The sequence below is a fragment of the Ahaetulla prasina genome, chromosome 4 (genome assembly GCF_028640845.1).
Source record: "Ahaetulla prasina isolate Xishuangbanna chromosome 4, ASM2864084v1, whole genome shotgun sequence".
In the NCBI taxonomy this organism is placed as follows: Eukaryota; Metazoa; Chordata; class Lepidosauria; order Squamata; family Colubridae; genus Ahaetulla; species Ahaetulla prasina.
In genome coordinates this window covers 14,356,491-14,370,603 of record NC_080542.1, presented here as the reverse complement: position 1 = coordinate 14,370,603, position 14,113 = coordinate 14,356,491, and the positions used below count along the sequence as shown (strand labels likewise).

Below are 14,113 nucleotides of genomic sequence, written 5' to 3'. Positions count from 1 at the left end.
CCAGGAGAGCAGCCAATGTTGACAATCTTTCTGAATCAAGCATTAGTATTTAATTTTACCTGGGTTTTCTGCTACTATTTAAGAGCTTTCTTTAATTGATTGTTTTGTGGTGGGAATCTGTACTATACAGCATTCTACTAATATACTTAAAACAGCGATGATTTTTAGAACTTAGCAGTTACTGTCTCCACTTAGGGGCTCAATTCTCTAGAAATTTAATAACAACTCAGGAGCTTCACATGTCAAAATGCAACATATGTGTAATGTCACACAAAGAATATATTATAAAATAAAATAATTAAGCTAAATCCTTGTTTTGACACTGTACACCAGAACAACTAGACACAAGAACAGTTTTTTCTCAAATGCCATCACTCTGCTAAACAAAGAATTCTCTCAACACTGTCAAACTATTTACTAAGTCTGCACTACTATTAATCTTCTCATCTTCTCATTCTTCATTCACCCATCTCCTTCCACTTATGACTGTATGACTGTAACTTTGTTCCTTGTAGCCTTACGATTTATATTGATATTGTTTCCTGATTGCTTATTTGTACCCTATGGCCAGTGCTTAGAGATTGCCTATTCTGGTCCCAATTATCATCATAATTTAAAGATTATTTTTTAATATGTGTAGTAGAAACCAACTTCTTTAATAATTAAACAATTCAGGAAACACAAACATGCATAAGAAAAATTAAACAAACAAACAAACATACCAACCAACCAAAAATCATTTCCAGAACCAGAAAATAGTGTAGGAAAAAACATATTTCCTGGGAAGAAAAGTCTTGAATGTTGCAAGAAAGACTGTATCAAATAAATCTATTTTGACAAATGTGCTTTAGTGAAGTTTAGTGGTTTTGTTTATTATGTACGTTGAAGCCTCTCCAGGTTTCTCTAAATATACACACACATTCACACCGACACATAGACACACAGCCACAAACACATGCAAATACATAAACACAAATACATGGAGATAGTGTGGGATTTATTTTCTCTTAATCTTTCTCTAACGTGCAGATAACTCTATTGTGAAACTCGGGACTTAATAAGACTTTTTTTTTTGGTTGTTATTTTTTTCTAACATTCTACTGGAATAATGCCCATGAATTGTTCTCAGTAATTGCACTTTCCTTATACAATTGCTACTATGATGAAGAAAACCAGGGCTGAGAAGATGTGAATGATATTATTATCTTCTTATGGTTCCCTAGGACCTACATTTCTGAATTGGGCTTTTCACCACTACAATTACCAACATTTATTTATAATCCCAATAGAATTCTTCTAACCACCACGATGCCTGGCGCTTCTCTTTTATTCCTTGTTCCTCCACTGGAAAAACATATTTCTACTGAATTAAACCATGAGATTTCATCATTCACAATTCATTTCATCTGTAATCCTGAGCTAGCTATTTTTTTCTCTAACCATTGAATGTCTGTACAGGAATCACAGTCTCAGAAATGCCACACAACGAAGCAAAAGTATCCGAGAAAGAATAAAGCAACGTTCTCTTCACTATTTCAGCTTGGAGATAGCAATAGCACTTAGACTTATATACCACTTCACAGTGCTCTACAGCCCTCTCTAAGTGGTTCACAGAGTCAGCATATCGCTCCCAACAATCTGGGTCCTCATTTTACCGACCTCGGAAGGATGGAAAGTTGAGTCAACCTTGAGCCTGGTGAGATTTGAACTGCCAAATTGCAGGCAGCTGGCAGTCAGCACAAGGAGCCTGCAGTGCAGTACTCTAACCACTGTGCCACTCTTATTTATTTATCGTCAGGTTTTGGAACTATTTACAATCAGGTTTCTGAATTTGCATATGTGTCACTAACAACTAGTAGCATGCTGGCCAAGATTGTGAGAGATGAATCTCAAAAAAGAACTGCTGTGTTCAGGGTGACGGTGCTGGATGCCACGTGTCTGATGATTTTGGGTCAGGTTGGGTGTAAGATTCCCAATTCTAAATGCAGCATCAGTGACCCTTTGCCTTTTCTTCACAAGGAATACAAACCAGGAGACCTCAACATTGTAGGCATTCTGTCTAAGATCTACATATTTTATAACATGGTGGAATTCAAGGAACCACCCTCTAGTAATCTTTTTGATGACATTCTGTAGGTTTATTTCAGTATTCTTCATAAGTAATACAAGCCTCTAATTTTAAACAGGACATGTATGTCTTGTTCAGACTAGGGATTCCTTACATATTTAGTTTTGGCATGACAATAACTTTTTTTGGGGGATGTCTAGTTGCCTAAACATATTTCATACCTTAAAATGGTCAACACAATTAAATGTTTTTGGATAATCAAAGAATCACCTACTGACATTTTTTTGAGGTGGGTCGTCTTTATTTATGATGCATCAGTAATCATTATTTCCTCTGCCTTTTCTGAAACCATCTTGAATATCTGACATCTACCTTTATACGTTGGATGCCAGTCAGCATTGAATAATCCTAGGGATTATTTTGCTGGCAAATGAAAATAAATGTATTGTTTATACACTCTATTAAGCCTCCTTTCTTAAGTCTCCAATCTGTTGCTGATCATTCTAATATTGCTTTTTGTCACTTCTAACAGCTCATTGGAACTTTTTGTTAAGTTCCTTCTTGAGATGTTTATGTTTCTTGGGTTTGACTACTACTTCTCCTCCCCCCCCTCCTCCTTCTTTAATGTCTCTTCTGATATTCTTTCGGTTTCCTGTGTTTCTTGATCTTTAACAGTTTTTTTTCAAATTCATCCTTAAATTATTTTCCTGAATAAACCCTACTGAAAGACTAATTCCTTAGGTAGTAAAAGAAACCAATCTCTTAATCAAACTTTTCAAATATTGTGTAAAAAATATATATGAGAAAAGTTGGATTAAATTTGAAACTAATTATTGATGGTCATTCATTTTCATAAAAATCCTTTGGAGTTTGCTTTATTGAGATATTCCAAATACAGAATTATCCATGTATTTACTTCTTTTTCCAGGGATGCGGTGGCTCAGGGGCTAGGACGTTGAGCTTGTCGATCGAAAGGTCGGCAGTTCAGCGGTTCGAATCCCTAGTGCTGCCGTGTAATGGGGTGAGCTCCCGTTACTTGTCCCAGCTTCTGCCAACCTAGCAGTTTCGAAAGCACGTAAAAATGCAAGTAGAAAAAATAGGGACCACCTTTGGTGGGAAGGTAACAGCATTCTGTGCACCTTTGGTGTTGAGTCATGCCGGCCATATGACCACGGAGACGTCTTTGGACGGCACTGGCTCTTTGGCTTTGAAACGGAGATGAGCACTGCCCCCTAGAGTCAGCAACGACTAGCACATATGTGCGAGGGGAACCTTTACCTTTACCTTTACTTCTTCTTCTTTCAGGGTCATGACACCTCTCTTTCAGCAGTTCCTGGCTTTGCAATTTGCAGTCAAGGAAATCAATGAAGATCCTCATATATTACCCAATCATACCCTGGGCTTCCATATCTACAATAGTTATTTTACTACCATTTGGATTTATCGTGCCTCGTTAGAAGTATTTTCTGCTCAGAACAGATTTACTCCCAACTACAGCTGTGACCGGCAGAACAGACCAATAGCTGTCATTGGAGGGCCAACACCTGCAGTTCAGGCCCATATGGCCACCATCCTGTCTCTCTACAAAACACCACAGGTACCATACTTTCATGGAACATAAGCATTTTATAAGAATTGCGTTCATACATGGAATCCCTTTTTAATGTGTGTGTTTTAATGGTACATGAATTAATTATCTTATGAACAGAACAAGTAGTATGTATATGTTTATACATGATCCATACATGTCTTGCAGACAGATAAATAGACAGTGAGTCATTGTAATGCAATGGCAAAAATGCTGAAGTAGAAATGAGGAGACCCAGGTTACAGTTCTCCTTGAGGGAAAGAGTCTGGCTAGGTGTTAAATTAATCATTCTCAAACACCTGGATTGGGAAACGGAAAAAGTATATGTACTTAAAAACCCACATAAGCTATAAGGAACTTTAGAATGACTAACTTGTCAGCAAAGAAGTTTTCTTTTTCCTCCTTCTCCTTCTCCTCCTCCCCCTCCCCTCCTCCTCCACTCCTCTTTCCATTGTTATCAATGTTATTATTGCTAGTTTTGAAGTTTTATTATCCAGCTGAAGAGAAAAAGCTATGGGTATAAAACGTATAACCAGAGCAAAATATAAATATTTTGTCAGGGTTCCAAGTAACACCCACAAAGAAAGAAGACTCTGAGGCTAGCAATTCCTCAAAGTTCCATTTTATTAGACATATCATATTGGCACATCTGGGAAAACCCAAATCTGAGAGGTCCGGGTTTTCCCCATCCAAAAGAAAGTCAGAGATCCATCCCTGTATTCACAAGTCCATCACATGGTCCAATCATTCCAACCTCCCAACTGGAGACAAACCCCCATCACTTCCATCCAAGTACAGGCTGAGTGACCTTGACTCCCATAGAAAAGAATGTTTTTACAACTAATCCCCCACCGGCTCCTTGCAATCCCACCTCCCATGTTCTCAGGCACTAAATGTGGCAGCCCTGAAGCGCCAATGGAAAAGATGGTTTCCAGGACTGACATAAGATGTAACAAAACTTATACTTCAAGTAGATGGACATTTCTTTGAAAAAGTAATAAAAACACAAAATATTTTCATAACAGAATTTTCATAACATAGAATTTAGACTCAGAAAGAAGTAAAACATTAGTTTAGGATCAGTTCATTTGTAATCTCACACACAAAAAAACAAAATGTCTGGAATAGATGAAAAATGGATTGAAAAATAGGCAAAAGAGTTTCACATTTGAAAGATAAGGATTTTGAGCTTGACAGCATATGCAGTATATACTCTATCTTCTCAGAAGAGACCATATTTTCAGAGATATTGCAGGATATGAGTTAAATTATTCTTTATTGTGAGATACATCACCTCCATCAAATATAATGGAAACTGATCAAGGAAAGAAGCAACTTAAAACTAAGGAGAAATTTCCTGACAGTTAGAACAATTAATAAGTGGAACAACTTGCCTGCAGAAGTTGTAAATGCCCCAACACTGGAAACTTTTAAGAAAATGTTGGATAACCATCTGTCTGAGATGGTGTAGAGTTTCCTGCCTGGGCAGGGGGTTGGACTAGAAGGCCTCCAAGGTCCCTTCCAACTCTGTTGTTGTTGTTGTTGTTGTTGTTCTTCTTCTTCTTCTTCTTCTTCTTCTTCTTCTTAATAATAATAATAATAATAATAATAATAATAATAATAATAATAATAATAATATCTGCATGCAATTTAATGGATTGATTGATAGTGCATTTTGGAAGATAATTTCCCCCAAAATATAATGGAATTCCAGGCCCTCTTACAGCTACTGAATTATAAACCTGAAAGCAATATTGAGATTTCTTTTATCATTTCATTAATTCATATATGAAACATGGACTTTAACATAACATAACAACACAATTGGAAGGGATCTTGGAAGTCTTCTAGTCCAACCCCCTGCCCAGGCAGGAAATCCTACACCATTTCAGACAAATGGCTATCCAACATTTTCTTAAAAATTTCCAAACGCAATCCCATTTTCCCCATCCCACTTTTTCCTTTGTTTTCTTCAGCTCATCTATGGCTCAACTCCAGAGATTAATGCAAAAACAGAGGCCCCTATATACCAACAGATGTTCCCAAATGTTGGCCATCAGTACAAAGGAGTTCTCCAGCTATTGCTATACTTCAGATGGGCTTGGATTGGGGTGTTATATTCAAATAATGATTATGGTGAAAGATTTATACAGGATATAGCTCCCATGTTTTCCCAGAATGGCATCTGTTTTGCTTTCAGCGAAAGATTCCCAGAAATAACTTATTCAAATAATATTTTATCTGCTGTGGAATCTGGGCTTGAAATGTACAATGTTGTTATGGGAAGCACAGTTAACGTAGTGATGATGTTTTGTGAAATTGAACACATGATTCTTCTGAGATTGTTTCCCACTTTATCCAAATATGAAGGAAAGCCACTATGGAAAAGAGCTAAGGTGTGGGTTATAGCAACACTGGTGGATTTTACTTCACTGCCCTTTCAGAGAAATGAGGACATGGATTTCCTCCATGGGGCCCTGTCCTTTTCAATTCACTCAAAGGAAGTAGTAAGATTCCAGAAATTTCTTCAGATGAGTTCTTCAGATAAGTCTGACTTAGAAGAAGAAGAAAGCTTTATTAGGCTTTTCTGGGAAAATGCATTTGAATGTTCATTCTCCAACTTCATTACGGATGAAGAAAATAAGACTATCTGCACTGGAGAAGAAAAACTTAACAGTCTTCCATCATCTGTCTTTGAAATGGACATGACCGGCCATAGCTACAGTGTTTACAATGCAGTCTATGTAGTAGCACATACATTACATGACTTCCAGTCATCTCTTTCTAAATACAGAAAAGTAGAGCAGGAAGCCCAGCGGAAGCTTCTAGAACAGCCACTCTGGAAGGTACTGTCTTGATCAAACAAAGACCAGAGGGCTCACCGTACAGTATCTGCTTGCATTGTAATAGACTTTAGATTTCTCCAAGAATATGAAGTAGCTGAATTCCAAACTGTTCACTTATCTCACAGTTCTTCTTTTGTCTTCTAACACATTTGTCTTTACTTTTTTGCCTCAAAAGATGTAATAAACTAGCTGATAGTCTGCTCTATCCCTTTATCTGGAGCATCTGTTGTCTATTTCACTGTGTTTGGTTTTTTTATTCTTATTCTTATTCTTATTCTTATTTATGTTTATATATATATATATATATATATATATATATATATATATATATATATATGTGTGTGTGTGTGTGTGTGTGTGTGTGTGTGTGTGTGTGTGTGTGTGTGTGTGTGTATGTATATATAATTTTTTTTAATTTCCATTTTCCAACATCATATTTATGTACAAACTGTTATCCATCATTAATCATTAATTTTTATTTATTGCTGATTCGGGCCTGCCCAACTGCCACTTCTTTTCTTCACAACCTCCCTCTACCCTCTACTACTTTCCCCTCCTTCATTTCCTTCACTTCGCTACTTCTTCTCCTCCTTCTCCACTCCTCCCTTCTTCCACCCTTTCTAACCTTCTTATTCCCCTCCTCCTTCTCAACTCTTTCCTACCTACTTTCTTCCCGCCTTCTACTCCTCTCTCCCTTTCTTTCTGAAATGGCAGTCGGGCAGCCCCAATATCATTTCAAATTTTAATTTCATATCTTCAATTATTATTGTACATTAATAACCAATCCATGTATCATTTTTCCCCCCTTTCCCCCCCTCCCCCCTTCCCCCCCCCCGGACTTCCCAGAGCAAATACCGGGTATTATGACCAACAATCAAAAGCTAAAGTATACAAAATATACATAAACTCCCACCCCTCTCTAAAACTTTAAATCCCCTCACAATAAAAATAAAGAGATAAGAAAGAATAAGAAAAAAGAAAAGGAACAATACCAATACAATCTTCCCTTCACATATTACTTTTTCTTACAGTCCATTTTTAAAATTAGTCCATCTTCTCAAATTCAAATTTTCTCCACTTGTATATTCCTTCAAATTTCATGTCCATCTTAAATTACAGTCCATCTTCTCGAGCTCAAATTTTCATCACTTATATATTTCTTCAATTGTCTTAATATTTAATGTCCGATCTTCCAATATTACTCCATCATCAAATATCATTACGAATAAAGTCTCTCAGATACAATATTTCCAACTTAACTTCATAACTTTTACTGTCTATAAACGTATCAATTAAAACGAATAATCATTTATGTTACATCCACAATATAACAGTAAACAATTAAAATCATTACATCCACAACATTATCTAAATTCATAAATTTTACTTTCCATCCTTCACAATTAAATAATATCATCCCATAGGTTTATGCCTTACAAATAACAAATAACAAAAATCCTATAATTTATATCCTAAACAAATCAATTCTAGAAATTAACCATAATCATCATATTTACATCTTAAACATTCCTCCCCTCTCCTATTCTATTTTCCATCATCTCCAAACCAGTTAACTTAGCATCTAACAACAAAGGATTCCCACTCTTTAAAACATTAATATAGAAGTGTCTTGCTTTCATAACAGTACTAAGAAAATACTTTCTACCTCTAAAATTCACTGACAAACCCATTGGAACTTCCCATGTAAAATATATCTGATGTTTCTTAAACTCATCCACTAAAAAAGCAAATTCTCTTCTCTTTCTTAACATTTTAGGAGGAATTTCCTTCATCATTTTTATATCTTGTCCCAATATTTGAAATTTATTTTTATAAAAGACTTGCAAGATTTCATACCTAACCTTTTTAGTTGTAAAATAAATAACCACATCCTTTGGTAATCTATTTTGTCTTGCCCACCAAGAATTAACACGATAAATTCTTTCAATATTAATCTCAAAGTCTTCTGGCTCCACACCCTTTATCTGAGCAAAGGCTTGCGTAAAAATCTCTTTTAAATTTTCCTTCCTACTTTCCCTCAACCCCCTCACCCTTATAGCATATTCCATTAATCTATATTGTAAATTACTCTTTCTTCATCTGCCCTATCTACCTTTGCCTGTATATCTTCCATCTTATTATCTTATTATCTAAATTCTTTTGAATTTCCTCTATTTTCCTTTGCAACTCTAAATTAACTTTATTAACTTCTGCCAAACTATCCTCCATCTGAATACAAGACCTTAATATTTGCGAAATTGCATCCTTTACCATTTTCATTTTCCTCTTCTGCTCTTCCACCACTTCCTTAAAATCCAACATCTCTTTCTCTATTTCATCAAATTTTTGATCTATTTCTGAAAAACGAGTCTCCAGAAACTCCTGTAAAAAATTTCTTAATTCCTCTTTGATTTCTTCTTTTAATTTTTGTATCTGAACTGAAGAAATTTCAAAGTTTTTAGTGGCTTTTGGTACTATTTGCTTAAAAGCCATTTTTAAAAATATAACCTACCCAGTAACAGAGGACAAAAAGAGGTTAAAAAGGAAAGATTCAAAAAACTTTTCTTCTAAATCACTATAATCCCAAAGAAGAAGAAAAAATATAAATCATAAAATTCTCATTTTTTCCATTTAGTCAGTATCTTCTTGTATATCTCCTAGTTCCACACTAGCTGTTAATAAGCATTTCCTTAACTTTTGTTTCCAATACACAAATCGCCATTTGCTTACATTCCACAAAACGCCATTTGCTTTCTTCTCTCCTATCTTCGCAACAAATGTATCCTCTATTAGGGGCTTGCAGTCTTCTTAGAAACAAATGCTAGAACTCCAGTTTCTGCTCTGTCTGCATTACAATCCATCACAAATCAATTTCTGCTGCGGAGATTGGACACTACGTTTTTTCCTGCCAAAAGGCAGAGTCTGGAGCTTTTCAGGCTTTGGAAGGAGCACTCCCCTCAAGCCTCCAGAAACTTTTCTGTGGCTTCTCCGGGTGGCTCAACTTCAGCCTGAATGCTCATCTCTCCCTCTTTGCCCAAAGGCGAGATTTACAAGCTGCTGGACAGCTGATTTACAGTGTCCTGGCAGCTCTACAGACTACGGGGTTAGCAGTCTAAAAAAGACTGCCATAACGAAGCGGAGCCAAACCGGAAGCCAGCATTTTCACTGTGTTTTGATATAATTATCCCCAAAACTGGGCACAATTTAGCAATCTGTTCATTTTCAGGGAAAGTTACATGACTACATTTACCTTACTAAGGTTCCTGGTGGTTTGTGGATTAAGTCTACCAGTATGGTTGCTAAGCTTCAATAATGATTCAATTTCCTAATTTCCATTATTTATAGAGCTGCACATCTCACAGGAGTGACTCTGAGTGGGGTACACAGATTAAACCCATGGCACATAATCAATGTCCCAATTGCATGTATACATCTTATTCTCATCTGCTATTTATGCTACATTTATGCTATTTATGCTTTATTTGTGCTAAATAAATAATTACTGTGTCCCATTTATTTTACTTTGCAATTAAGTTCAACTACTTCATGAGAAGAATCTCATTCAACAATAGTGCAGGAGAAAAAATTTCCTTCAATCAGTATGGAGAGTTGGAAGTGGGGTTTGATATTATAAATTGGATCACTTTTCCAAACCAATCTTTCCAGAGGGTCAAAGTTGGAAGGATAGACCTGATAGATTCCCAAGAAGAGATGCTTACCATTGATGAGGCTAATATTGTATGGCCACAGAGATTTAACCAGGTATGGACTAACTACCTTCCCACTATATCATATATCTTTCAAATATTGTCAAAGTGATGTGGTTGATATCTCTATATATAAAAGTGAAAACTATTCACACCACGATCATCAAATCTCCAGAACCGTAAAGCCTACAAACTTGAAATTTGGCACTTATGTTCCTCTCGGTTTCTAGGTGCTTGCCAAGAAAGGATTATTCAAAATGACCATCAAATCATTAGTATTTCTTATATTATTATTAACATGCTCTGATGCTAATTGGTTAGACATTCTACTCCCTCTCCCAACCTGAAAATAACTCTGAAGACAACAGGCTAGGACAGGAGAGGCTTCTGTGGGGCAAGCATGAGGGAGAGGAGGGGATAGGATAGAGGAGGCTTCTGTGGGGCAAGCATGAGGGAGAGGAGGGGATAGGATAGGAGATGTTTCTGTGGGCAAGTCTGAAGGAGACAAGGGAATAGGAGAAGCCGATTGTAACTACTCATTAATTTTCAAGCTGTAAGTGTTGATTTATCAAGCCTGATCACATAGTTTCATAGTGAAGCATGGATATTCAGCTACTTAAGACATATTTCCTGTTGCTCATCTGTTGAATATGTGCTAGTGTATGGGAATACATGAGAAAGGAAACACGATTTTAGGTTTTCTTTAGATCTGGTTTGAACAAAATATGATATTGATTCCCACAAAAGGCACAAATGCCAGCTATGCCCAAATATTAACATAGATTTTGCAATGTGTATTTTAACTTTGGAAATAAAATTTTAAAAAGTTGTACAAAAGAAAACGATAGTGCAATGTGTTTTTATGTAACAGTTGTATTCTTATCAGCCAAGAATAAGAATTACATAGAGTATGTGAACAATGATAGTAGATGCAATTACTATCCAGTGAATCCAGGGGTTGGCTGCTGGGGGTTCACAGGGGTTCAGGAGAACCTCTAGCTAAGATTCTGTGCAGTTTGGAGAACCCCTAAATCCTACTCTTGGCTGGACCCGCTCACCCCACCCTCCCCCTACCAATAATCCCCACTCAGACTGTTTTGGATGCAAGTAAGTGCAGGGCACGTATGGAGGCCCAGGAAGGGTGAAAAACAGGCCTACTGGAAGTTTGGGAAGGCCAGAAATAGGCCCGTTTCTGGCCTCCAGATGGCCTGGGGAGACTGTTTTTGCTCTTCCGGTGGCTCAAGGAAAGACTCCAGAGCCCAGGGAGGGCAAAAACGCAACCCCCCGCCCCCCAGCGTGGTGCAGGAGGCTGACTAGGCCACGCCCACCATGATCATGGTCACCCAGCAACCACGCAAAGTACCCATTGTTAAAATTTTTGAAGCCCACTCCTGAGTGAATCCCTCATTAAACAAATGGGACACAACCTCTATGTGGTATAATTTTTAAACATTGTATGATTCTGCATATTGAAAGATATACATAATATTTTTCTTGTTGCTGTTGTTTAGAGAAATGCCATTGTTTAGAGTCTCTCCTTTCATTACCTATAGGCTCAGCCACTTTCTCAGTGCAATAACAAGTGCCCTTCAGGCCACAGTAAAAACAAGATAGAAGGGAAGCCATTTTGCTGCTATGATTGCCTTCGATGTCCAGATGGGAAAATGGCTAACCAGGAGGGTAGGAAATCTCATTTGTAAAGCTTATAAAAGTTGTGAAAACAAAATACATTGATACCCTTGCTTTTTCAATTCAAAACATCAACTATTTGAATGGTTTTACATTTACTTGTCAGCCTCAGTAGGTGTCCCACAGGGTAAAAACATTGATAGATAGATAGATAGATAGATAGATAGATAGATAGATAGATAGATAGATAGATAGATAGATAGATAGATAGATAGATAGATAGATAGATAGATACTTTTTTTAGGAATAAAAAGAAAACAGTAAGAACAATCACCACTATTAATTCATAGTGGTTTATCCATCACCATCGTTATCTATCTATCTATCGATCTATCTATCTATCTATCTATCATCTATCTATCTATCTATCTATCTATCTATCTATCTATCTATCTATCTATCTATCTATCATCTATCTATCTATCTAATATTTATTTATTTAGAGGAAAGAAATAGCTTTTCTTGACTAAGATCCCAAAATTCATATCATCCATAATCATGAAGTGATTCTCTTTTTTATTTTTATGATTTTAGTTTTCATAGATAAACTCACTTTTTCTGTTCTTTATTTCTTTTCTTCAGGGAAAAAAAATTACATATATAGTTTTAATTTATACGAACTAAAACACTAAGTGTCATATTTACAGAGAATAGCTAATTGGCCATTGCTGCTCACAAAATGTGGACATGTCAGGGTTCCAAGTAACACCTCCAACAAAAGAAGACTCTGAGGCTTGAAGTCCCTCAAAGTTCCATGTTATTAGAGATGTCATATTGGCACATCTGGGAAAACCCGAATCTGAAAGCTTCCAGAGAAAATATAAATGGGCAAAATATAAGTGGCAAACACTTCCACTTCTTTTGATGATTTCAATGGAACTTCAGGAATTTAACATCTTGACCTTATTATTATTATTTTTTCTAGACATGAATGACTGTGTTGAATGTCCGGAAAATCAGTACCCAAACAAGAATCAGGATTTGTGTATCAATAAGGTTATGACCTTCTTGATGTATGAAGAAATTGGAGGAAGTATTTTGGCCAGTTCTGCTCTATTTTGTTTTTTCATCACAGGTGTAGTCCTGGGGATCTTTATTAAACACATGGATACTCCACTAGTTAAAGCTAACAACCGGAACCTTACCTATATTCTCCTTGTTGCTCTCATGTTGTCTTTCCTATCAGCCTTGCTATTTATTGGCCAACCTTCCAAGGTGACATGTGTCCTTCGTCAAACTGCATTTGGCATCATCTTCTCAGTAGCTATCTCTTGCATTCTGGCTAAGACCATCACTGTGGTTGTAGCTTTCATGGCTACCAAACCAGGCTCAAAGATGACCAAATGGGTGGGGAAAAGACTAGGCATGTGCATCGTATTTTGTTGCTCTTCTATTCAAGTCATGATTTGTATTACATGGTTGACAACCTTCTCCCCATTCCCAGATGATGACATGAATTCAATAACAGAAGAAATCATCTTGGAATGTAATGAAGGATCAGTCTTCATGTTCTACTGTATCTTGGGCTTTATGGGCTTCCTTGCCATGGTCAGTTTCATAGTGGCTTTCTTAGCAAGAAAATTGCCTGACACTTTCAATGAAGCCAAGTTTATTACCTTCAGCATGTTGGCCTTCTGCACTGTGTGGCTGTCCTTCATTCCCACATACCTAAGCACAAAAGGGAAATACATGGTTGTTGTAGAGATCTTTTCTATTATAACCTCCAGTGCTGGGTTACTAAGTTGTATCTTTTTCCCCAAATGCTATATAATTTTATTGAGACCTAATCTGAACCAAAAAAAGCAACTAACACAGAAAAAGCAATAACAGTATATCAAATTTCACGATGCTTTGCTTATTGTTTATTTGATCATTGATTTACAATCCTATACCCATTAATTTCTTGACATAGGGCTGGAATATTTGAATAATTGCCTCTTCAGGTTTAACATCTGCCCATCCTATCAAATCTAGTGGAAGAGATATGTGGGTCTGTTTTGCTAAAGAATTACAAGTCTTTTCTGCCATAGCACCTATCACTGTGATGGCGAACCTATGTGTCGTGTCCCACCCCCCACTCCGACGAACAAGTCAAGGAAGTCCGTGACAAACTTGGCAACGAAGCCTCTGCAGCTTGCCAAGTCCCTTCGAGGGTTATCAGGGCAGGCAGGAGTCCAAGTTGTAACTTCAGCGATAGGGTCGGGTATCAGCAAAC

At 36.8% G+C, this 14,113-nt stretch overlaps 1 protein-coding gene across 1 annotated transcript; it reads left to right on the top strand.

The window, feature by feature from the left end:
• The first annotated feature begins 1,860 nt into the window (after positions 1–1,860).
• LOC131197958 (vomeronasal type-2 receptor 26-like) lies at positions 1,861–13,725 on the top strand. The gene is made up of 6 exons (XM_058182464.1): positions 1,861–2,132; positions 3,374–3,665; positions 5,633–6,502; positions 10,169–10,264; positions 11,763–11,889; positions 12,824–13,725. The coding sequence occupies exons 1-6, from the start codon at positions 1,861–1,863 to the stop codon at positions 13,723–13,725; spliced, it is 2,559 nt and encodes an 852-aa protein (XP_058038447.1).
• Positions 13,726–14,113: the final 388 nt, after the last annotated feature.

Excerpts from the sequence above, each read along its gene's own strand:
- LOC131197958 (XM_058182464.1), top strand. The coding sequence starts at position 1,861 with ATGCTGGCCAAGATTGTGAGAGATGAATCTCAAAAAAGAACTGCTGTG. Across the intron at positions 2,133-3,373 it reads AATCTTTTTGATGACATTCT|GGTCATGACACCTCTCTTTC; the intron begins GTAGGTTTATTT and ends TTCTTCTTTCAG. Across the intron at positions 11,890-12,823 it reads GAAAATGGCTAACCAGGAGG|ACATGAATGACTGTGTTGAA; the intron begins GTAGGAAATCTC and ends TATTTTTTCTAG.